The 24,500-nt window shown below is 45.5% G+C and overlaps 2 protein-coding genes across 4 annotated transcripts in view; one reads left to right on the top strand and one right to left on the bottom strand.

The window, feature by feature from the left end:
• Positions 1-4,831: 4,831 nt before the first annotated feature.
• Positions 4,832-13,287, bottom strand: Adprh (ADP-ribosylarginine hydrolase). Of its 2 annotated transcripts, none has more exons than XM_005386445.2 (4): positions 13,150-13,287; positions 10,627-10,970; positions 8,261-8,621; positions 4,832-7,430 (listed from the first exon to the last, which is right to left on the bottom strand). In XM_005386445.2, exons 2-4 carry the CDS (start codon positions 10,937-10,939, stop codon positions 7,016-7,018), a joined length of 1,089 nt encoding a protein of 362 aa, XP_005386502.1. In that variant the 5' UTR covers positions 10,940-10,970; positions 13,150-13,287; the 3' UTR covers positions 4,832-7,015. The 2 variants fall into 2 exon arrangements, with proteins under 2 accessions (XP_005386502.1, XP_013370669.1); XM_013515215.1 differs by having other exon boundaries at positions 10,627-10,859.
• Cd80 (CD80 molecule) overlaps positions 11,020-24,500 on the top strand; it is a 36,751-nt gene continuing 23,270 nt past the window's right edge. Inside the window, exon 1 of one of the 2 annotated variants that reach the window (XM_005386449.2) lies at positions 11,020-12,276. The gene's annotated coding sequence lies outside the window, so the exon portion shown is untranslated. Of the gene's footprint in view, positions 12,277-23,496; positions 23,736-24,500 lie in introns of those variants that run through there. The other variant, XM_013515216.1, reaches the window with a different exon arrangement.

Here is a 24,500-nt window from a genome sequence, read left to right as displayed (position 1 = left end):
TTTGAGTCTTTGGCATGTTGCTTTAGTCTTTAGTTTTCCAGCACCATTTACTAAAGAGGCTATCTTTCTTCTACGGAAAGTGTTTGGGCCTTTTGTCAAAGATAAATTGGCTGAGTGTGTTTGTAGTTGTTTCTGCATTTTCTGATCTGTTCTACTGATCCTCAGGTCTGCTTTTTTGCCAGTACCATGCTGATTTTATGAAGTAGCTTTGTAGTATAGTTTCAAGTCAGGGATTGTGATACCTCCTGCTTTGCCTTTATTGCCCAAAATTGCTTTTGCTATTCTAGGTCTTTTCTGCTTCCTTGTCATTGATTTCCAATTTCATTGCACTATGGTCAGATAATATGCATGAGATAATTTAAATTCCTTTGCATTTACTTAAGTATGTTCTATGGGCTAATATGTAGTCTATTTTGGAGAATGTCCCATGTGCAGCTGAGAAGAATGTGTATTCTGATGTTGTGGGGTGAGACACCCTGTAGACACTTACTAAGTCCTTTTATTCACATATTGGTTTTAATTTTGATATTTCTTTGTTGATTTTTTTGGTCTGGTTGATCCATCTAATTGTAAGAGTAGGAGTATTAAGGTCTCCCATTACAGTTGTGTTAGTGCTTATTTGATTTTTCATGTCCATTAATATGTGTTTTATGTACTTGGGTGCACTCATGCTTGGTGTATATATATGATTATTATCTCATCCTCTTGGATTCTTCCCTTAAGAAGTGTGTAGTGTCTCTCTTTGTCTCTTTTGATCAGTTTTGATTGAAATTTACATTATCTTAGAATAGAATAGCTAACACTTGTTTCCTGGGATCCTATCACAAGGAGTACTGTTTTCCATCCTTTGACTTTCAGTTTATGAATTTCTTTTTGAGTTAAATGTGTTTCTTGAATGTAGTATATTGTTGGATCTTGCTTCTTAATCCATTCTGCCAGTCTGTTTCTTTTGATTGGTGAGTTGAATCTGTTTACATTGATGGTTACAACTGATATGTATTGGGTTATTTTTTTCATATTATTTCCCTATTGTTGGTTTACTGTCTTTCCCCTCTGTTTAATTGCTTGCCCTGTTTAGTGGCTTCTTTCTATTGGTGCTCTTGTGATTGTGGTCTTCATTTTCCCTTTCTAATATATGCCTCAGTGTATTCTGAAGAGCTGATTTGGTGGTGATGAATTTCCTCAGGTGTCCTTTGTCATGGAAGTATCTTATTTCTACATCAGTTTTGAAAGAAAGTTTTGCAGGGTACATCCATCTTGGTTGTAGTTTTTCTTTTAAGGCTTGAAACACTTCACTTCAAGCTCTCCTTGATTTGAAGGTTTGTGCTGACAAGTCTGCTGTGATTCTGATAGGCTTTTCTTTATAGATGATTTGTTTCTTTTCTGTTTTAAATATTTTGTTCTTGTGCTGAATTTCTGGAGTCTTGATTATTATATGCCTTGGTGTAGATTTATTTTGGTCGTGGCTGTTTGGATTTCTATATGCTTCATTTATTTGTATGTAAAATTCTTTGTCCCAGGGGCTGGGGATTTAGCTCAGCGGCAAAGCGCCTGCCTGGCAAGCACAAGGTCATGAGTTCGGTTCCCAGTACTGGAGAAAAAAAAAAAAAAAAGAAACCAGTGGTAAAATTCTTTGTCCCTGTTTGGGAAGTTTTCTGCCATTATTTCTGTGAAGTTTTTTTATGGCATTTATGCTGTCTCCAGCTTTCTCATGATCCCTAATCAATCTTATGTTATTTTTCTTTGCACCATCTTGTAGCTGTTGAATTGACTTTTCATAGTCTTTTGCAATTTTAAGATATCTTTCTTTTCATGACCACTAGACAAAATTCTTTCTTTAAGATCTGATATTTTTTCCTTATTTTCATTTAATCTGTTGTATATAGTTTCAATACAGGTTTTAATCTCTGGGATTTCTATTTTGATCTGCTTCATGGATTCCATTTTTTTTCTATGTTGAGTATTCAGGGTTTCCATCAATTTACTAAGCTCTTCTATTCTTTTATCTGTGTCTACTCTCTTTCATTTTGAGCACCATTTTTGTACCTGAGAGATTTTTTTCTACATACTTTTCCACTTTTTTTTTTTCACTTCTGTTTGCTATCATTTCAGAAAGTTCCCACTGTTTGACTTCCAATTTTCTTTATCTCATCATGCTCTGGGGTTATTCTGGGTGGGTTGGGGGTGTGGGGTTGCACTTTGCTTCTACATTTGTCATTTTCTATTTTCTCTTGTTTATTTTGTTTTCTGTGTTGATGCTTTCCAATTTCTTATGATAGATAGCTTTATCACTATTGTCAAGGCTTCCCTGGGAGATATATGTTCTTCAGTGATGTCTTCTAAATGTAAATGGTTCTTTATTCTATCCCAAGTACCTACCTTCCCAATTTGTTAAGGATGAAAAACTACTGTTTGGCTCAGCACCCAGTCCTTTGGTACTGGGCTATGGTGATGATTATGACTCCATACAATCACAGTATTATCATACAAGGGATAGAAACTGATTATAGCATGTATGACATCCTGGCTAAAGTAGTACAATTAGCAATATCAATAGTGTCAAGTATAGCTTAGCTACTAACAAACTGTGGTAACTATTAACCTGATATCTTTAACCAGAGGAGCAAATTCTAAAGTTACATAACAAAATCCAACATATAACAAGTACTTATATGCAGTGATTTTTCTCCTTAGTGGAGTGATTATTCCCTTATGGGGGTGGGCTTAAGACACATAGGGAACAAGACAAAGTGACGAATGAGGTTAAATATAGTAGAATCGAGGCTGGGGGTTAAAGTATGATCACCCAAGTTTTGGGAAACTGGAAGACACAGAAGGGAAAGAATGAAAGAGAAAGTGAAGGAATATTAAAGTGGATCAGAAAGGGAAGAGACAATGTTTACTCCACTTGAAAGTATCATAAATTCAACAGGTAGTTGAAGAGAGAATGAGGATCAGTAGAAGAAAACAAAAAAGAAAGGTAAGAACCCTAAACAGTGAAAAAAGGAAGAAAGAGAAGAAAGACAAAGAGACCAGAAAAAAAGGAAAACAAATAACCACAAAATACAAAACAAAAGAAGACAATATTCAACCAGACAGGATAGCCCATCAGATAAACAAGGGAGAATAAAAGTAGTAAAATTCCTCTGGTGTTCACCATTCTGTAGTAGTGTCCAAGATAGATCCAGAAGTGTGCTCTGTACTCCAGCCAAGTTTCCCATGGGATTTGTGCTGGGTATGGAGCTGATATTGGCCTCTCAATGCAGAGGCTGGGGCTGGTCTTCTGTTGGTGGAGTTCTCCAGAGCCCTTTGATGTAGAATGGCAGAGCTGCCCACTTCTATTCTACATGTCTGTGTGCTGAGGCTCAACATTGGTTCACAGAACTTAGCAACTGCAGGCTCCTCACTGCTGCTTCAGACTTTTCCATGCTGCTAGACTTGCTCACTGCTCCACCTGCTGCAGGTGTGTGCATGCCCACTCCTGAGCCTCTGGCCTGGTCTTGCTGGCTGCTCTGCCTGCCAAGGGTTAGGTGTGCACCCGCATCTGGAGCCCACCTGGCCTGGTCTTGATGACTGTTCTGCCCACCCTGTAGTATCCTTCGTGATAAACTTGCAAACTGGTTTCCTTGAGTTCTGTGCGCCAATCTAGCAAATTGATTGTACTTTAGGAGTTGTAGGAACTCTAATTTATAGTCACTTGGTCAAAGCACAGGTCTCAATCTGTGACTGGTGATTAGCATCTGGAGTGGGGTAACCTTTTGGGTCTGAACCTTCAAAGTAGGGGCTCTGATGCTAACTCTATAAAGTGTCAGAAGTGAATTGAAGGACAATCATCTGGGGTCTACTAGAGACTAGCTTGGTCCCTACTAGAAAAGCCCACACTTCTGATCTGCTATCAGAAGTGCTGAGTGGGCAGGAGAGTAGGAAAAAAACACTTTCATTTGATTTCTTCCTATTGCTTATAGAGACAAACCCGGATTTAAAGCCCAGCTCTACCTCATCTTACACAGCTGTGTGACTTAGAACACATAGAAACTTTCAGAGCCCAATGTTTTTGTTTACTAACAGGTTGTCACGAACTGCCTGACACAACATTCTTTCCCTCAACTCTTTCCTTCCCTCAATGGAAGAGTCTCACCTGCTTCCTACGTGTCATCCTCCCAAGACTCAAACAGCAAAGGTGGAAAAACATGATGGCAAGGCTGTCCCACAGTTCCCATCTGAAGGATCCCTGGATTCTTAGCTGGACCCTAATATTCTTTCCCTGAGAGCTGAACCAGTAAGCTGAGCCTCTGTTCCTTCTCTCTCAAAATGCTATAGCTCTGTGGCTGTTAAACAGAAAACAACAAAGATGTACATTTACTTCCTTCTGAGAGGTAAAGAATGGAGAATGTGGTTGGAGAAGCTTGGGAGTGGGTGGTGGAATTCCAGGTCAATTTTGCAGATCTTAAAAGAAATTATTAGCCAAGTGAAATGACAAATGCCTGTAATCTCAGTCTTCCAGAAGGCTCTGGCATGATGGCTGAAAGCTCAAACCCAGTCAGGGTAATTCAGGAATTTAGCAAGACCCTGTCTCAAAATAAAATATAAAAAAAGGGCTGGAGATGAAGCCCAGTGCAAAGGTCCTGAGTTCAATCTGCAGTACAAAAAAAAAGCAAGAAATGATTGCCTAGATTTCTAGATAATACCTAGCAATCTTAGGTAACAAAAAAAGCAAAGCATGATCACATAGCGGGCCCCCCCAAAATATCATCAGTCTCTATAATGGTACATATGTCCTATTCTTCCTCAGTACACAAGGTAAATTGATCACCATGACAAACATACACTATTTATGAGGCAACTTGTATTAATTTACTCTAACATTATGTACATAGATAAATTTATCTCTTTCATTGTTCATTCTCATCCTCTATCTCTCTCTCACACACACACCACCTTCTAGCACATGCACAGAAGTGATGATGGTGGAGGAAGTAATCATTCTCTTCAATTCTTCTATTTTTTCTAATAACCAGGGGGCAAGGTCAACATGTGAGGGTGAAGTTTTGGAAAAAGGATTTTTCTCACATTTTTTATTAGTACACACTGGATATACAGGTTAATAGGTTTCACTCTGGCAGGTTCATACATGTACATAACATACTGTGATCGTTTTCAGCCACCCAGTACCCCCTTGGCTTGTCCTCCCCGCTAGCTTCACATTTTGGTGGGGTTCAGTGCACACATTTTTATCATGTCTACCCATTAACCTCTCTGAAGAGGAGGTTTTGAGGTTTGAGCAAAGAAGTCTGAACGTTGAAACTTTTTAAAATGTTCCTGTGATGAACAGTGAAAATCAGGAAGCAAATCTAATCCAATCTGTAAAGAGTCTTTTCCTGTTGTTTCCCACTGTGGCTAGAGGGCTACACTAGAAAACAGATACTAAGACACCCCTTCCCCCAAGACCTAACCCGCTATGCCTCCTGCACTACATCTCACAGAGACCCAGGAAAACAATCCCCACAGGACTAGATCACTGGAGTGCTGCTATCAGACCTCCTCTCACCCCAGCTGAACACCAGGCCCTAATGGGGAATCATGGGAGTTGTAGTTCTGTGACTATGTTGAAGCGGGACAGCAAGGAGTGCTTGGCTTTATCTCTACCCCAACAACAAGCCAGAGGAAGGCAGTCCTGGCTGATGGAGGATGAGCACATGAAGGTGAAGATAGTCTCTTGTTCCCAAATTCACTGTCTGCAGGGCAGTGTGCACCTGAGACTGACCCTGAAGACACAGGATGGGCGTACAGCAGGATAGGTGTGGTGACAGGGCTGGGACAGAAGGCTGGGGGCCACTGAAGAGAAGGTGGCCAAGAGCCTGGACAATCCAAGCAGGTTCATGCTGCAAGTTTTGTCTGAATTGGGTCTTGAAGGATAAGTAAGAATTTCCCAGGTGGGAAAAGAGAGAGAAGAGCATCAAGATGAAGAGGGGGCGGGAATACTCACTGGAACATGACAATTTGTTATCTGTGAAGACAGCTCTGAGGAAGGCACTACACAGGGCTTTGGTTAGCAACATTCACTTAGTACAGAGTGATTAAGAGTCCACTGTGTGCTCGGGCTCCCTGCTAGATTCTGCCTGGAGTGTAAGACGAGCAAACACAGTAACAAAGCTGGTAACACGTTAGAGGCCATGATAAGCAAAAGTCCTAAGAGAAGCCAGCAACAGCATCCGCCTAGGCTTGAATAGCCTGGATTACAGGAGCCCAGATGAAAAATATTCAGTGCAGCCAAGAGGTGATAGATTTAAAGTATGGTAAGAGGTAGAACAGCCTCGCAGATGCTACATGTATCCCTCACTGTGCCCAGCTATCTCACAGCTTGTCCTTGCGAGCATCTCTGAGTCTTTATCTGAAGACATTCATGTCTGGTTTTCACAAGAGGCAAGCCAAGAGCCAGGGAGTTAGCACCCTTAGGAATGGTCTTCAACCAATGTAAGATGGAAGCCAGCAGGTAAACACTTCAGGTCACTTGCCAGTAGGTGGGACAAATATGAGGCACGGGGACACAGCGGTACCGAGTCCCAGCTGCTCCAGTGGAAAACTGTATTGTTCCCTTCCCTCCAGGGTTCACTTCCCTCTTCTCTTCTGGTGCTTCCTGGAATCGCCTCTCAAATGAATGCTTTGCACTCAGGTCCCTGTCTCAGAGTCCACTGGGGGTGGGAGCGTGAGACCCAACTAAAGTAAATCAGGGGGGAAAAAAACCTTTCAGAACTATCACATAAGAGGCTCTGAGATCCAGCTTGGGAGACGCTGGCCCCACCCACAAAGGTAAAGGACTTCACTCTAAGAGAGATCAGCTCAAGAAGAGGATGAGAGTGGCAAAGCCGAGCCCAACGTGCCTGGGGGACTTTTTATTCCAAAACTCCCTCCAAACATGGTGAAGACTCTTGACTTTAGAAAAAAGTGAAAAGAAACTGAGCAGAAAAGGGACTACGTGGAAGAAGAAACCCAGAGAAACGAACCTCTCATCTCCCTAAAGGCTGATGACAGCGTCTTCATTTGACCCAAGAGAATACAAAGCCCTCGCAGTCTTTTCCAGCCGCTGTCTGTATTCTAGTTTCTCATAGTTAGAAGGACTCACTCCTTTAAAACCATGCATAACCCCCCACCAGCAGCCAGCAATGGCTGCTGTGGAGTCACTGTCCCCACCGTGGAAAAAGGCACGGTGGGCAAGCTCCTTCCACGAGTCCCCTGCAGCAAGGACGGCATCATAGGCGATCATGGGGGCGTCGTGTCCACTGCTGCCGCCCCAGCCAGAGTAGCTCAGGGAGGTGTAGAACTGATCCCTCTCCTTCACATCGAAGGGCTGCGGGAAGACAGGTGCTGACGTGCCATCCAAAATCCCTCTAAGTTTCAGGTACTTTTCCCACTGATCTTGGAAGTAGGACCTACAGGAAAGAAAAATGCACAGTCCACTGAAAAACTAAAGTCAAAACCCATAAGGAAAAAGTACCAGGTAGATGTGGGAAAAGAGAAAATCCCATGGTGACATCAACTTCTTAGACTAGTATCATAAATAGGACATGCAAAAATCAAAATTAGATCTCAGTTCTATCCATTTAATAAATATTTGCTAAGCATCTACACAAACACTGACCTGGTTGCTAAACGGAGAAAATATGTATCAAGTTAAAGGGTAGGAAATAAAGGTTTATTTTTCCTAGGTTTATCTTTCTAGGGGCAAGTTTAGCACCTCACAGCCAAGGATGACTTCAGCAGACCATCTCTGGACTTTTTATTCTGAGAAAGAGAACGTGAAGCAAACTTACCAAAAGGGGAAGATGTGGCCTCCGTGCTTATTAACTAGCTAATGGGAAAAACCTATCCCTAAGGCATTCTAAGCAAGGATTTCAAAATAGAATTTGTGTGTCAAGACAATACTGCAAAAGTAAGTTCTACAGAAGTAGGAAATAACTGAGAAAGTTCATCTGGGAACATAACATAGAATGGCCACAAAATTATAAAAAGCTGGAGCACAAAACAGGATCCCTGGATGGCAGGGAGGGCCTGCAGCTACACGACTTATCTGGCCTACTCAGTCACCTGGAGGCGGCCAGGACTGGAGGGGATCTCCAAATCCTTAGCAGGGGCCGAGGAGGGGGCTGAGTGGTGAGCACCCGAGTGGCTGCTGTGATCTCTGAATCCTAGCACACGTGCATAATGCATTCGCACACACAGACTCACCACAGTCCGGCAGGGCAGGCACCCACACACTCACCAGTGTTGAAGGTTCTCCTCCACAAAGTAGCCTGATTGGACAATGTACTCTTTAGCTGCTGGGAGCACCTCCATCAGTCCTTTTCCCCATTCCCAGGGTGGTCTGCCGTTCACAGCATAGGCTGTAAAAAGAGCAGACACAAGAGCTCCCAGGTAACCTGTTGGGTGGTGGTGGGTCATCCGGCCACTCTCGATGCTCACTTGGATCAGTGTGTCCAGCTGGCCAAGGTGAGGAAACCTGAGACCGATGCACATGGCCCGCATGGCAGCCCCGCAGCCACCTTCGTGGCTGTTAAAGGGAATCCTCCAGCCATCGGCCCGGTCCGGCTCCAGCCTCATGCTGTTGTACACTGAGGTCTGACCTAGGAAAGAGTAAGGTGGGGCAGGGTGGGAGCAGGGGTCAGTGTCACTAAAGCGGAAGCCCCACCGGAAGAAACAACTAAATTCTGTCAATGGAAAGGAAAGGCCGAGCAAATATTGATTATAATGCCTGGAAACTCCCAACCTCAATCCAACACAGTCCCTTTTTGTATACCATCCAAAGCATGATGATATTCATTTAAAGTAAGAGAAGAGACGAGGAATCTTTACCACTTATTACAGAGACAGCACAACAACTCAAAAAGGTGAATAGAATGCATTATTCTCTTTTTTTACATGAGTACGATAAGGCTCCGAGTCTAAGAAACTTGCTCAAGACCACATAACCGGCCAGTTAGGGGCCTTGTAAAAATAAGTCAGACTCTAAAGTCCAAGCCCTTAAACAGTCCAATAAAAAGCTGGCAATTGAAGTTCCTGGATACTAGAAAGAGGCCAAAGTCTAGAGTGAAGTCCCGGACCCAGGTGAAGAGCTGTGAACCTGGGTCCTTCCTACGTGAGTCCCACGGAGCCCTTGTACGGGGAGCTGCGAGTCCACACAGCATGCAGCGCAGGGGGCAGCACTGTTCCCTTACTTGGCTGGTTCATTCCTAGTAACATCCACAGGCACAGGCAGAGAAAATTTTGTAGGGGCCAAACTGAGGAGACAACCAGATGCTAAGAAAGGATGGACAGAAACTGGCTTGCTTGGGGTTATGAGAGGCCCCTGGCTATGGAAGTGTTCTGGAGGTCATGAGGAGGTGTTCTGGGCTGAACTGTATCCTACTAGCTCTCTATGTTGAAGCCCTAACCCCACTACCTCAACTGGCAGAGGCGGCCTCTCAGGTGAGGAAGCTAAACTGAGGCTCACCCAATCTGACTAGTACTCTGGTGATACGAGGGACAGGCACAGAAAGCGGCCATGAATCCATGAACACACGTGTGTGTGTGTGTGCACGTGCGTGTTAGAGGACAGTGCTAGAAGGTGGCTACCCGCAAGCTAAGAAGACAGGCTTCAGAATAAACTAGTCCTGCTAACATGCTGACTTCGACTTTTAAAAACCAGAGCTATGAGAAAATAAACGGCAACTGGTTAAGCCCTCCAGTCTATTGTTTTGTTAGTAATAGACTAATACAAGGGAAGAGGTTGGTCAAATGGGCAAGGAAAGGTGACCTGAGGAATAGTGAGAAGTTCTCAAAATGGGCAAGAACCACTTGTAAGCAGACCCAGGGTCAGAAGCAGAATATCTAGAGGACCCTCTTCCTCCCTCCCTCCCTCGTTCCTTCCTTCCCTTTCTTCCTTCCATTTCATTCTTTCTTTTTTGTACTAGAGACTGAATCCAGGGCATTTGTATTGGGATTCAGCCACAGACTTTTATTTCGAGACAAGGTCTCAATAAGTTGCTAAGTTGCCCAGCTTGGGTTTGACTTGAGATCCTCCTGCCTCAGCCTCCTAGAGGGCTTGGGTTTGACTTGAGATCCTCCTGCCTCAGCCTCCTAGAGGGCTTGGGTTATAGGCATGTGCCACCATGCTTGGCTCTTCCCACTTTTTTTTAAATGTTTTCTTTGTACTTGCTCATTATGAACTAGAAAATACAAATAAAAGGAAAATAAGCAACTATAAATACTCCTAGCAGCTATATGTAATTGCTAACATTTTTGTGTATATTCTTAAGATCTCCCCATAGAGGTACATATTTGTACCATACCGGGGGTACATATCTGTACTTTAAGCGACAGTGGGTTTACAACATACATACTGTTTTGAAATCTACCTTTTTTCACTTACTGTATAACTTCCCACATCAGTAACCATTCATCTGATAATTTTACATGGCTTCTAATGTGTCACCATAATTAAGTAAAGTGATGGACATTTAGGTTGCTTCTATTTGTATCAAACTACAAACAATAGTGTTTCCTTGACATTTAATTGTCCATCAACATTCTTAATGATCTCCTTGGGCCTACTTCATCGTCCACCTGCCTGACCTCCCCCGGCCTGCTCACCTGGTGCCCGGCCAGTCATGTCTTCCATGCAGTCTTGGTAATGCTTAGCTAGAAGCGAGTACAGCCGAGCCAAGCTGGGGGCTTTCCCGGCTTGCAGGAGGGCCTCCGCTGTGGCCAGGTGCATCACCGTGTCATCGCTGACTCGCCACTGCTCCACATCTATGGCGTCCAAGCCTCCCAGAGCAGCCAGCTGCTGGTGTATCTTCTCCCCATTCTGCAGGAACTCCCACTTCCTGTTGAAGAACCCCAAAGCATCTCCAGCAGCACTCAGCACCATGGCAGCTACATACCTTTCCATCAGCCCCCCACCCATGCTGGGCTCCACAGGGGCGGTCGGAGGGCAACTAAGACAACAGAAAAAAGAAGGAGGAAGAAGAATTAGGAAAAAAAAAAACAAGTGCTCCATCTGCATCCTATTGAACCCTCACCACTCGCAGGCACTGTGTGTAATGAATCTCATTTAATCCTCACAGCTGCTCGCTCGATGACGAATGGATTATTAGGCCTATCTTATATATGAGCAAAGTGCAGTTTCAGAAATATGCAGTGTGATGGAAAACTATGTTGTTTGGATTTTTTAAATGTTATTACAGTAAAGGACATCCTGCCATTAATCTTCCTCAAGATACAGCTTCAATCACGCTTATCCCATTCTTCTTGCCACTTCCTGAAGCAGTTCTGGAAGTACTCTTTTGTGAGTGTCTTTAGGAGGTGTGATTTTAAAAAACATGGTGAATGCAACTGTCAAATGCTATTCACTGGAAAAGCAGGCTTATAAAAGTAGTGCAGCAGCAGCATCTTATTTGCCAGATCTGGCACCATTTAACTTCTGGTTCTCTTCCACAGGCAAAATGACCATGAAAGGTAAACATTCTAAATCCGTTCAGGACATCAAGGCAGTCATGACAGCAAAACCAAAGACTCACAAAAGAGGACTTCCAGAACTGCTTCAGAAATATTCCTTGCATCTTCAGTCAGATCTCAGAGTGTTTGGACTCACTCCCCTTTAGTTCCTCAGCCTTCCAATCTGTAAAATGGTGATGATACCCTCTCTCTTTTTTTTTTTTTTTTTTTTTTTTTCTTTGCAGTGTTTGGACCTCAACCCAGGATGTTACGCATGCTAGGCAAGTGCTTATAATGAATAGCTGTGAGGAGTAAACAAATTAATTTTCATAAAACACAACAGTGCAGGCATATAATGACTATTTTCTAATGATTTTTATTATTCATCCACAATCAGGGAAAATGAGCTATTACTGAACTAGAGTACTTTCTCCCCACAAAATTCCCTTCAACTGTAATATTTAATGATAGAGCTCTAGAGTACTGTGATCTCGGCGAGTACACCCACCTCGAATTAAATCCCCAGTAAAGTGCTGGCTTCCCAAGATCCCTCTCCTTCAGCCAGTTCCCTGGGGTACCCCTATTCTTGTGGCTTCAGATCGAGGCCTCTACTTACACTTGCAAGGAGCAGAGGAACAGTTTACCCTCCACCCTGCTCAAGTTCTTTCCCAGACAACCGCCCTTCCCCGCCCCTTGCCTTAACCCTGTTTTCTCTGGGTTTGGTGCATGTCCTAGGGCCTCTGAAGTCTTTCTCCCGCTGGAGTGCTCTGGGACCCAGCCTGCCAGCTCCCGGGGCAACCCACGAAGGTAAGACTCAGCTTTCCAATACCCAGGCCCGGATCATGCTGAGTTTAAGGGTATTTGTACAGCATTATTTAGCAACTGCAGCTCTGCAGTACACCTCTAGGTCTGCCTGCCACAAATTAGTTGTGTGACTGTGAACATCCACTCTAGAGATCTACTTTTCTACCGGTCAACTGGCTAGCAGAGGAGAAAGACGCAGACGTTTCTTAGATCTTGTCTAGGCTGAGATTTTCGGAGCCCAAATTTAGCCGGCCTCTGAGAATTAATTTTTAACACCCCCAACACACACACACACACACACACTCACACACACACCACCTCGGCTATCTCTCTGGTTCCACCCCAGTTTTTAGTGCAATACGTGCCTTTGTGAGTTTGCGAGCTGGGTAGAGGAAAAGGACAAGGGTTTTTGTTGTTGCGTGTTTGTTTTTGCATGGAAATTCTGTTTCACTTTCACACACATCCGTATTGTCCTAGCCCTCCCTCAGATATTACGCCTTAAACTTGTCTAAAACTTCCGATTGCTCCTACCCTGCACACCCGCGGTACAGGGAACTGAACCCAGGGCTTTGTCACTGACCTATATCCCTGGCCCTTTCAATTTTTTTTTTTTTTTAACTGTGGGACATGGTCTCCCTAAATCGCTAAACTGCCCAGGCTGGATTTGAACTGGTGGTTCGGAGAATCAGGCGTGCATAGCCACGGGGCGGTCGGCAAACAAACCCTCCATCTGATACGCTGTCGCCCGCACCGGAAAATCTCAACCGCCGGGACACTCAGGCCGCGGCCGGCGGGGCCACCGGATCCCCGGGGAGGCGCGAGCGCGGCGAGGAGCTGCGCGCAGGGTCGCAAGGCGCTGGCCGGGGAGGAAGTTACCTGCTCGGCGCCGAGTGGAGCAGAAGAGCGCGGCCGGGGCGGAGCGCGGCGTCCAGGCGCGGAGGAGCCCGCTAAGGGGCGGCGCGGGGCGGGACCAGCTCCCGGACCTCGGCACAGCCACGCCCCTGTGCGCGCAGGGCGGGGGCCCGGCCTGACGCACCGACCTTGCCTCTGGGCGCGGTGATCCAAGTGTGCCGGCGAGGAAGCCAGAGTTCAGAGCGCGCACGCCATGCCCGATGGAACAGTGCGAGGATCTGCGTCTTACGGGGTTCTGAAAGCAAAGTAGTTCCCTTAACTGTTGTTTGCTTGGCAGCTGTGTGGGATGTTCTTCGCAGCAGTGTCAGTGGCAAAAAATAGACAATTTGGAGAAGTGTCGGTTTCCTTCCCCTAAATTATGGCTTTAACGATGGGAGGGTTTAAACCCGGAGAGCAGACATGGTCATTCTCGCATGGAGCTCGGAGACATTTTACTAAGAAGAGAGCAGTCAAAGCTTAGAATGATGAATATCATTTTATTTTATTTTATTTTGTTTTTTGTCTTTTTGAGACCGGGTCTCGCTATGCAGTTCAGTCTGGCCTTGAGCTCACTTTGTAGCCCAGGCCGGTCTTAAACTGGCAACGATCCTCCTGCCTCAGCCTCCCGAGTGCTGGGATTACAGGCGTGTGCCGCCACGCACAGCGATGAACATCATTTTAGATGATAAATATGGTTTTGTGTTTATAGAACAGAGCTCTCTGTGCATGTGTGTGTAAATTGGATTAGAAGGGAGAACACCAAATTGCATTGATTATGGTTACCTCTTAGGATGGAAACGCAAGCGTTTGCTGGAGTAGGGAGAGAAAGAAGGAAAATGTTTGATCGTTTATAGTATTTTCTGTGTTACGTGCATAAAGAAACTTTTAAAAAGAGCCACAGTCTACCACCAGGCTTATAGGCCTGCAGTCCTATGTACATATTTTTGGGGGGACAAAACAGGAGTCACTTTGCAAATACATTTTTATATCCTTTTTTTAAAAAAAGAACAAAACTACTTAGCTTTATCAGTTACTATAATTGTCTCCAAATGTTCAGATAAGTTCATCTTTTTAGAATAAACTCTATTCCAGTTCGATACAAAAATATAGGAGGCCCTGATGCTCAAATGCTTTCTTCCCACACCATGACCACAATTCTTTGAAAAGAGCTAAAACATGAGCACAGAAAGCTGAAAACCATGCAGGAATCTCTGACCCTTCACAGGCCTGCATGCGTTCACACCATGACCGTTTAGTAAGGAGAACCAAAAGAGGGCAGGGCGAGTGGAGACAACAGGAAACGGTTCGCAGGCAGGGCCCCTGAGACTCCAGCAGAGAGCGAAATAACAAGATTCGAGGAAAAACCCAGCACAGATAGGACTTCCGTGTGAATTTGTTAAAATGAATGAAGAAAACAGAGGATGCTCAGTTCCGGAGATAGGGGAAACCAAAAGCTCGTATTCAAAAAGACTCCAAGAACATCTGGGTGGCTGATTCTACACATCGCCTTGGCTGGGTCACAGCATCCAGATGTTTGTTCAAACGGTATTCCAGATTATCTTTGAAGGTATTTTAAAAATGCGATGAACATTTATATCAGTAAGTAGACTTTTGGGTAGAGCAGGTAACCTTCTGCAGTGTGTTTGGCCCTCATTCGGTCACCTGGAAGCTGCAACTGAAAAGCTTAGCCTCTCCCTGCAAAAGGAATTCAGGGGTCCCTAGGTCTCAGGCTGCCGGCCCGCTTTGCACAGTTTGAACTCGGCAGCTTCCGTACTTGAGCCCTTTGATTAAGCCAGTTACTTAAAGATGAGCCACCACCACCACGCCCCCAGCATGACGGTGTCCAGAGAAAACCATAACTGAGCTGATTTTTGAAGACTACTAGGAAGGGAAACTAAAATTGCCAGAGCACAGAAGTAACCCAAGGAGCTGGCATGCAGGAGCAGCAGTTACAAAAGAAAAAGGCAAAGGCCAAGGTGCAGGTTTAGACTGGCATTTTCTGGTTGCATGATACTCAGCTGAGGGCCAGGCTGAGCTGCGAGAGTACATCTCATTTCCTCTCCCGCTGAGTCACCCCAAACCATCTGTAAAGACTGAAGATTTTAAAAACTAAAAAAAGGACCAGAAGATTGGCTCACCAAAGATGAGATGCTAGCCCTAAGGCGACTTTCGAAAACAATACAATACATGCGCACATAAGAGCAAAGTTTAAATCATCCAGTGTTAGCGGTAAGGATATTTGCACAGCCTGTCACTTTCTCCCCAGGAAACTGAAGCCAGCACAGCACACTCCTCAGAGTTTGTGTAGCTCAGTTACACAGAGGGAAGCAGGCCTGGAACTGTGGCTGCAGGCAGGACTTCTTCCACTCCCCATAAAGCCACTTTGAAATAATGAGAAATATTTTGTGGATTAAATGTTGATTTCATTAAAGACATGAAGCCTGATTTTTAAAGTATCCCATGTCTCCCTGAAAGAGACTTAAACCTCTGCCTGATGACCATGTGAAAGTAGTATTTATAGAAAAATCCCAGCTAGGCACTGCAATGCTAATAGGTAGTAATCAAATGGGAAGCACTTTGTGGAGAGGCGCAGAACTCAGTGGGTATAAATTGCTGTTTGAAGCTAGGCGTGGCTACTGCCCTTCTATGCAGAACAGAAAGAGACCTGGGGGCAGTCCGTGTTGCTGCCCCTCCACGCTTGCCCCAGGGCAGTAGCCCGACTGAGTAGATCAGAGCCTTCCAGTCTGTGGTGTGGAGTTGAAGTCTTCGGTACACTTCTAACTGATGGTCTTGACTCCTCCCTTTCTCCTAGTTTTGCTGAGATTTCTCACAAGGAGAAAAGCTCAGGGGCTCCCACTGATGCTGAGGGCTTGGGACAGACCTCGCGTGCTCTGGTCCACAGACCCAAACCAAGGGACTTCGCTGTGCACTGGGCTCTCGGTGGGTGGAAATAATACCGCATCCAGGAAATGAAAAGTACTTCTCCAGTCAATGTGGGGAGCTTTATCTGAGTTATCTTCTTCCCACAGTCCGTCCAGTGGAGCCAGCCTGGGCTGACCTACATGAATCTGTTCTCATTTCTGTTTCCAGAAGAGTCTTGAGGACAAGGAGTAAAAAATAGAAGCAAAGGACACAGTTGATCTTGCCTTCCCAGCCAACTCCTTCTCCCTTGGAGGTGTCAGTCCCTATCCTGTGGTCTCTGCTACCCCTTCCTAAAATTGCTCTTTGGAGAGAGTCCCTGAAGTTTAGCGTGGTATCCGAACACAGGATGACCAGTGATGGGCAGCCGCAGGCAGTTTGGGCAGGTTCCCAGTTGTGTCTGGACCACAGGAGGAGTCGCTCAGCTTCCCCCAAGTGGCCACGGAGAATTCAGCTCAAGGCTCAGGAGACACTGAACATGAGCATGAGCGGAGAAGCTCTCTGGTCCAGCAGGCCCCTTGCGGTGTGGTAGTTGCCTACACGGGGCCTTCTGCAGAGCCTTCACACGGTCGCTTTCTTTCTCGTATTCAAGCAGTTGCCAAATGTGTCCATGCAAGCTGTGCTTTAAGTGTGGCCCTTTCTAGGAAGAGTTAGCAAAGGGGAAATTCCCTTCTCCCCTTCAAGCTGTGCCGCATCCAGATGAACAGAATTAAATTCTCCTTTTCTTGAAACCTAGAAGCCGTGACCTTTTTTTACAGATAGATGTTTTGCAAGTGAGAAATAAATGGTAAGAGTCTGGTTTATTTTTCAGAAAAGTGTGCAAATGGAAGAAGCGGGGGAGAGGGAGGAGGGAGGGCAGGGTTGGAGAGGAGGGAGAGGAGAAAGGAGCTCGCTTCCTTTTCAGAATGGATGCGTAGCTTCGTGAGTCTGAACAGGAAGTCGCAGCCTGAGATTAAATCCCCAAGAGGCTGCGCCCAGGACACAGTGACCTGCACCCATCTGGCCCACTGCGCCCTGCCTTGAAGGCACGAAGACGCCTCTGACTTTCTCCTACGGTCCAATGATCGTCTTTTCTGTTTCTCAACGAAAATGAAATAGAAAACTGAAAAGAGTGACTTTCGTAGCTTTATTAGTTCTGTAGGCAGCGGATGAGGGGAGACAACCAATGGCTGTAGTGAATCTTAATGCCTCAACTTCTGGAATCATGATTTGCGGGGGTTCCAGGGCAGGCAAGAAGTCCCAGTTCTTGTGGATACCCGATCTTTTCTTTTTTCCTTTGATTGCCTTCTTTTTTTTCCCTTTCCTCCCTATCTCAACATCTCCCTTACACACACGCTTATACTAGAGGTGAAACAACCCAGGCCTCCATGCATGCCAGGCAAATGCTCTATCACGAGCTACACCCCCAGCCCACTGTCTCTTCTTTTCTTAAAGCATCAGAAGCATCAGGCAACAAAACTCTGCAACTTTACTGGAAAACTCTCCTTTCCAGTGTAACCACAAAACTTCTTTCCTAAACAGCCAAAATTTCTCTTGCTTTAATTTCAAGTGATTGCCTCCAGTTTGATGGTGCATTACAAGCTCAAAACAAACCAACAGAAGCACCTTAGGGCAATTCCATATCATTGCCAAGCCAAGTAATGGCCAGCACGAGGATCTCAACTCTCTTCTGTTTTCTAGGGTGCCCAGTTTAGCATCTGTCTTGATTACTGTTCTTGTTGCTAGGACAAAATATCTGACACTCAAAGTTAAAGGAGGAAAGGTTTATTTAGTTCACAGTTTGTAATGGTTTCAGTCCATAATCGGCTGGTTCTAAGGCAGGGTGGCTCAGCAGAGGGGCAGCAGTTCATAGTGGCGGAGGACAGCAAAAGCCACAAGAGAGAGAAAGACAGGGAGAGACAGAGAGGGAGAACAAGCCTCTTTCTGTCCCTTGCATTATATGCAGGCTATTCGCCCCAGGGTGGTGTAGCACTTACCCCCTTAACCCTAGCATTGGACCAAGAATCAATCACAAACTCTAGATTCAGCCACCTCCAAAAAGCCTGCCCCTGTGACCACATGAGGCTTTGGTGGGGGGGATATCTAGACACAAACCATAAGAGCATCTTTTTTGTTAGTATTTATTGCTTTTCTCTGGAGTGTAATATTTCAATACAAATCTAGGCTCAGAAATATTTCTAAATATTATTTAGAAATAACCCACACAGAGTCATATTCCCGCCTCACCGCGTCTTGCTGGCATTGTACTGCAGATTCACCCTCGGCTAGTCGCCCTGGGCTTTTTGTGCTGTTGCTTGTGTCTTTTCCTTTGGATCTGTCCACCTAGTCTCATCTCTGCCCTCCTAGCCGTCTGTGCATCCCGAGTGCTAAGCACTGCTCCAGGCACACAGGACACTCAGTAAATTCAGAGGAATTGTAGTGGTGCGCATGCGAAGAGCTCAGAATCGAGAGAGGGCAGACAAGGAGTAGAAGAGTCTGGGAAAGCTGCTTCATGGAGTGCTGGCCTTAGGTCTGGTCCCTTAAGGAAGATGGGTATTTGGTGGACAGAGAGAAAAGAGAAAGGACATCTGGGCAGCTCAGCATGTCAAGATTTGCAGCAAGAAGGGGCAGATTCAACTATAGGACGGAGAGCGAGCAACAGGCAGGATAAAGAGCATCCTCAGTTGGAACAGGGTTAGCTCCTAATGTCCACTTCTCTTTTCATTTTAAGCATTTCGGTGATTTCCATTTCAAAAAGCCAGAAAGAGTGTAACAGTATTGTAAGAGGAAAAAAGGAGTGACCAGTCCCCTCTGCCAGCTCATCCAACTGTGGCACTACCAAAAAGCACTGTGGCCTTAAAGCATAGTCGCCTGGGGCTGGGTGCAGGCCCCACAGATGTGGCTGGGTGAAGGGGCCTTTCCACATGCCTGGAATCCCAGCGCTCTGGGAGGTTGGGGGAGGAGCATTGTAAATTTGAGCACAGCAGGGCGATGTAGCTCAGTGTGAAAGCCTGGGTTCAATCCCCAGGACTGCAAAGGTGCGGGGCTCAACCTCCTCTGAGAGGCTGCAGAGCACTGGCCATGTTCCCTGGACTTTGCCTGGAAACTGTGGCCACAAGTTTCTTGTAACTTTTCACCGCTGCGACCACAGTCATGCCCCAAAGGAACTTCCGGACACCATGGAAAGATTGTGTTCACAGTGAAAAGCAAACCCTCCTGAAATGTCAGTGCACTGGCGAGTTGGTGCCTTGGGTGGCAGAGATCCCCCATGGAAAAGGACTGCTCCCGCTACTCAGTCCCAGCACCTGGGACCCTGAGCACTAAATGTGCAAATCAGGGAAACCCACTAGGATCCAGAGGCCTCTGTCCATGGGCTCAACCTGGCTTTCTCAGTGTGAGGAGGTGGAGCATCCCAAGGGCAAGGGCAAGGGCAAGATTGGAAACAGCCGGCATCATTTGCAGAGCCGCCATTCTGCAGATCCGAACCCCAGGGCTTCCCGAGGGCAAGGCCGCATCTCCCGTTCTCCAGGCCTTCCACCAGCATCCTCTCCACTCACCCGGTCTGGGCCAGTCTTTGCATTTTGTTTTTGGTGTCTTTCATTATATAAAATATTTTTACTATTGATGAAATCAGATGTAGGTGTCTTTGTTTTTCCCCAGCTTCCTGGTTTTGTATCTTGCTCTCTCACCCTAGAATTATGAAAATTCTCATAAACATAGACTTTTGATGTTTCCATAACAATTGTAAGGCGCACTTTCTCTGCTTTTTATTAAAGCAAAACTGTAAATGGATGTAAGATGTCAGTGAGGCTGAAGAAGTTACACTGAGAACCAGCAGATCCACTCTGTTCCTGGCTAGCCATACACCCGTTCCCAACCAAAAAACTCCTTTTTATCTTCTGATAATGTAGGACCTCAGGCTCTGGTTCCCTTTGACCTGCCTTACCCATCACAATGCATCTACTTTTTAGTCTCTGGACGTGTACCCCAGAAGTCTTTGCTCCACAGATTATTCTATTCTCAGTATAACTAAGACATACCTTTAATTTTTAAAATACTAATTTAGTGGGATTTCCAGAGGAAAAGGGATTAAACACATCTTGTTAGTGCCCCATCTTGGAAAAGAAGTCTCCCATGCTTTGCAACCAGGAACCTATTTTACAACCAGACAGCATCGGAGGGTGTTGTGGGGTGAGTGCGCAGCAGCTGTAAAGGTCCTGCCGGTGGTGCCCTTTCTTTCCCGTCTTTCTGGTTAATTCACATCAAGGTGCTGAAAGCAAAGTTTGTTTAATCTGTGCTTCTCCAAAGCAGGTTAGAATTCTATTGGAACTCTTAAAACTTGAGCGCATTTTATATTCTGCAAAATTTTTTGCTTGTCTATCCCCAAATGAAATTCATAAAAGTATGTATTTCTTTGCTGATTTTCAAGTGAACATTTACAATTTTATATTGCTTTAAATATCTGCAAAGGATGTAACTTTCAATGTAATAGAATATTGTCATGTTTGAATAAAGTTACATCATCCTTAAATGTATTCATCAGAAGTGAAAGTAGCACACACTCGCAAAAATCAGAGCGAGATAGCATTTCTTGTAAGGGCTGGATAAAGGTTCAAGAAGATATGAAACAATGGGGCTGGGGATTTAGCTCAGCGGCACAGTGCCTGCCTGGCAAGCACAACGTCGTGAGTTCGATTCTCGGTACCAGAAAACAAACAAACAAAAAAAACAACAACAACAAAAAAAAGAAGATATAAAACAAGCATCTCTGATATTGATGCTCTTTACTTCAAAATGCACTGTTTTGTTTTTGGCTTTTTTTCCAGTGCCAGGAATCAAACTCACAACCTTGTGCTTGCCAGGCAGGCACTGTGCCACTGAGCTAAATCCCCAGCCCCTCAGAATGCACTGTTGATTAAGAGGTAGGGTGGAAGTGGTTATATCCTTTCTTCTTGTGATTATTTAAATTCTACAGAGGAGAGCCAGACCAAGTCACTGGTGAAGGAGGATACTAATCAAATCCCTTCTCCAAAGAGAGAAAGTGAAAATGCAGTGAGCTGCAGTCCCAGCAGATTTTGTCTGTCTGCATTCAAAGCTTAAAAATTCCTCATCTGCGGTGGGCAGAGCGGTAGCCCACTGCACCTTGCCGTGGGCTTGGGTTCTCTCTGCTACCTTCTTTGATTTCTTTCTGGCCTCTATCAGAGGGACAATGTCTGTGACAAGACCCAGGAAGTAAGAGGCAAAGTTCATGAAATAAAAGCTGCCACCTCTCCCACAGCTCCCTTCTACAAGATATCTCTTTCCGATGCCACATTTCAACTAACAGAACTATAGGCAAAATCGGAGGGCCCCGAGCCCTACCTTGCACTTTTCTATAGAAACTACATTGATTAAAGCATTTGTATTTCAAATTGCCCTTTTACTTGACATGTTGAAATATTTTACTTTCCAGAATGTTCTCCCTCAATAATAGGTTAGGCAAGAGGTAAGCTTTTCTTTTTCAATAGGGAGTAGGCCAAAATCCTTCTCACTTCAAGCTTTAGGAATGTGGGGGAGAAAAAGGTGACAACCTGGAATTGATTCTCTCAACCCGATCAGTGCCATATACCTTTTGAAAATGTCCAGGGTCCCACAGGGATTCAGGTACCCAACTGTGTCTGGTGGCCGGGAAGGCGCACCTGCAGGCTGTAGGAGGCGTGATGCTTGGGAAGAGGGCCCGCCTGCCGGACACCTCTCTGCACATCCTGAAAGCTGCCGCTTACTCTGTGCGTATGAGTCATCTTAACTGCAGCCAGTGCTCGCAGGGCTCACGATGCATCTCAGCCTGATCAGAGTCTCACACAGTCCTGCTGTGGGAGTGCCTTTATTTTTTCCTTCCCTTCCGTTAGGGTGAGCTGCACTGTTCCCTGCCCTAGGGATACTCACAGGCTTCACAACTCTGTCATTCCTTCTGGCCAGCTTTTCATTTAATGAGATCTCAGTGCCTTTCAATAACACTGAGAAATGCTGAATGGGTAGCAGCTTAAATTGTGATCCGCCCCCCAGGATTATTTTCCAATAGCTTTCAAATTAAATTCTGCTCTCTGCTGTAGAATTTAAGTTCAAAAACTTAGATATTTCCATAGCACATTCACCATGTGTATGTACTGTATCTACTATTATTTTCTCTCCTTTTTCTTCTTCTGTAAATTCACCTTATTACTTCTACAAGTACTTTAGAAGGAAAACTATTCTATTTCTAACCATACCAGGTACCAGGCCATGGCCTAGATTCTCTGGAAAGCACGACTAGAGACACAGACCTAAGTGAAACTGTTTATTTGGCAATCTGAGACCAGAGGTTCAGGATGAAAAAGTGGAGAGGGAAGGAGAGAGAGTGTACGGACACTTACTGTGTGGACAGCTGCTGCAGCAGAGGGTACCCGGCCCCATCACAGCCTCCGGGGAGCCCCCTGATGTCTCAGAATGCTCCACCTGTGTGACAAAGGGGGATGCAGTTATTCATCCACTCCTAGCCAGCTTTGCTCAAGATCATTAGCACTGGCTTCCCCAAATTGCTGAGTTGCACCTGGTTAGCGCAGAACTTCCAAGTGTGTCCTCGTGCCAAGGCAACAAAGCAGCTGTGTGTGGGGCCGGAGGAGACACAGGCCCAGTGAAGGGCTGTCCAGTTCTTCCTGTGCTGACTGGTACCCCGGCTCAGCAGGCTCACCTGCTTGTCTGTGGGTCCCACCAGATCTACATAGAGGCTGGTGGGCTGGTTGGAAAGAGGGGTGGTGGAGGGACTAAAATCTTTCTCACCCCACCCCGGGTGCTGTCATCTCACTCACCCAAAGTGCACTCAACCGTGCCCCTTCTGTGAAGATGGCAGAGAGGGTGTGATTGTGTAGTTAAGGATGGTCAAGGGCCTAAGTGTTCTCCAAATTGTCCACTACATATGCAGTAGATGGCCCCTCCCGCAGTGGCCTGACAGTGCCCCAGAAGGGATAATAATGGCTATGAAAACAAAATTTAAAGCTGAGCATGGTGATGCATGCATAGTAGTAGTAATCCAATGCTACTCAGGAGGCTGAAGCAAGAGGGTCGCAAGTTTGAGGCCAATCTGGGCAACTTACTGAGACCCTGTCTCAAAGTAAAAACAATGAGAAGGACTGGATCTGTAGCACTAAGTTTCCTGAGTTCAGTCACCAGCATCAAACAAGGCAAACAAATAAAAACTTGAGGCCAGGGCAGAAACAGGCAGCCCATAAAGCTGACACAGCACCGCCCCAGTCAAGCTGGGGGGCGCCCCTCCCGCTCCTGGGCGCCTTTCCTCCTTGCCCCCTCCCAGGTGCCAGTGCACCCAGGGCCTCGTTTGTTCCTTGGGGCAGTGGTAAAGAGGGCTTGCTCTGACTTGCCCGGGCCACACCCTCTGAGGAGGTGACAGAGGACCCAGAGCAGAGAGCTTCCTCAAACCATGACAGTATTGTCCCCGGCCCCGAAATCAACGGAAATATTTCTGAGTGAACTCAAATCCTCAAATCCAAAGTAAAGGGGAAGTAAGAAGGGAGAAATGCCACCTCTTTGCTGAGTGGCTTGTCATTACTCTGAAGACAGCAAGACAAGAACATCCCCAAAGGGGAGCATCAGCCTCTGGTTTTTAACACAAAAGAAAAGGAGGAACTTTTCTTCCATAAGTAAGTACATCTACTCTTACCTTACTATGGGATAACTTGGTAGAACTAGTTACTAACAAAATAACTGCCTTTTCTCCCTGCTTTGGTACTAGGACTGAGCATACCAGGAAAACACTCTACCACTGAGCTACTTCCTCAGCCTCTTTTATATTTTGAGACAGGGTTTCATTAAGTTGTGCTGGCTGTGCTCAAACTTGCCATTCTCCTGCTTCAGCCTCCCAGGGAGCTGGGATTACCACTGTCCACCATCACATCCAGCAACTCCTTTTTAAGTAAACATACCATCCCTCCACAATGCACACTTCCCCTCAAAGGAAGACCTTCTGAGGTCTCTTATTCCCAAAGGAGGGTGTGGCCTCTCAATACTTTTAGAGAACTACCATCAGAATTGTGGTCCATTACTTTTAGATTTCCTAGATGGTAGCAAATGTTTTTTGTAGATTGAGTTTGAGTTTTTCAAACCAATGAAATTCTGGTGGCAAAGTCCTTCCGAGATCTGCGTGGATAAGATGGACTATAACTAATGAAACGATCTATGTGGTGTGGCTGGGACCTTTCCTCTGGGGCAGCTCCCAAGCAGGACACCCACACATCTGGTGAGCTCTGGACTGACTGCACGGCTGGCAACTGACTCACAGAAGGCTGACAGCGGGGCACAGCATTCACTTTCATTTTTCAATACTGATATATTTACTGGGGAAAAAAACAACTTCTTCACAGTACAGCAAATAATACAAATAAGTATGGTCTCTGCAGGTCTTTTTT

The sequence above is a fragment of the Chinchilla lanigera genome, unplaced genomic scaffold, assembly GCF_000276665.1.
Source record: "Chinchilla lanigera isolate Chin_1 unplaced genomic scaffold, ChiLan1.0 scaffold00026, whole genome shotgun sequence".
Lineage (NCBI taxonomy): Eukaryota > Metazoa > Chordata > Mammalia > Rodentia > Chinchillidae > Chinchilla > Chinchilla lanigera.
Note: the sequence above shows the minus strand (reverse complement) of the source record. Positions and strands in the feature narration are given on the sequence as shown.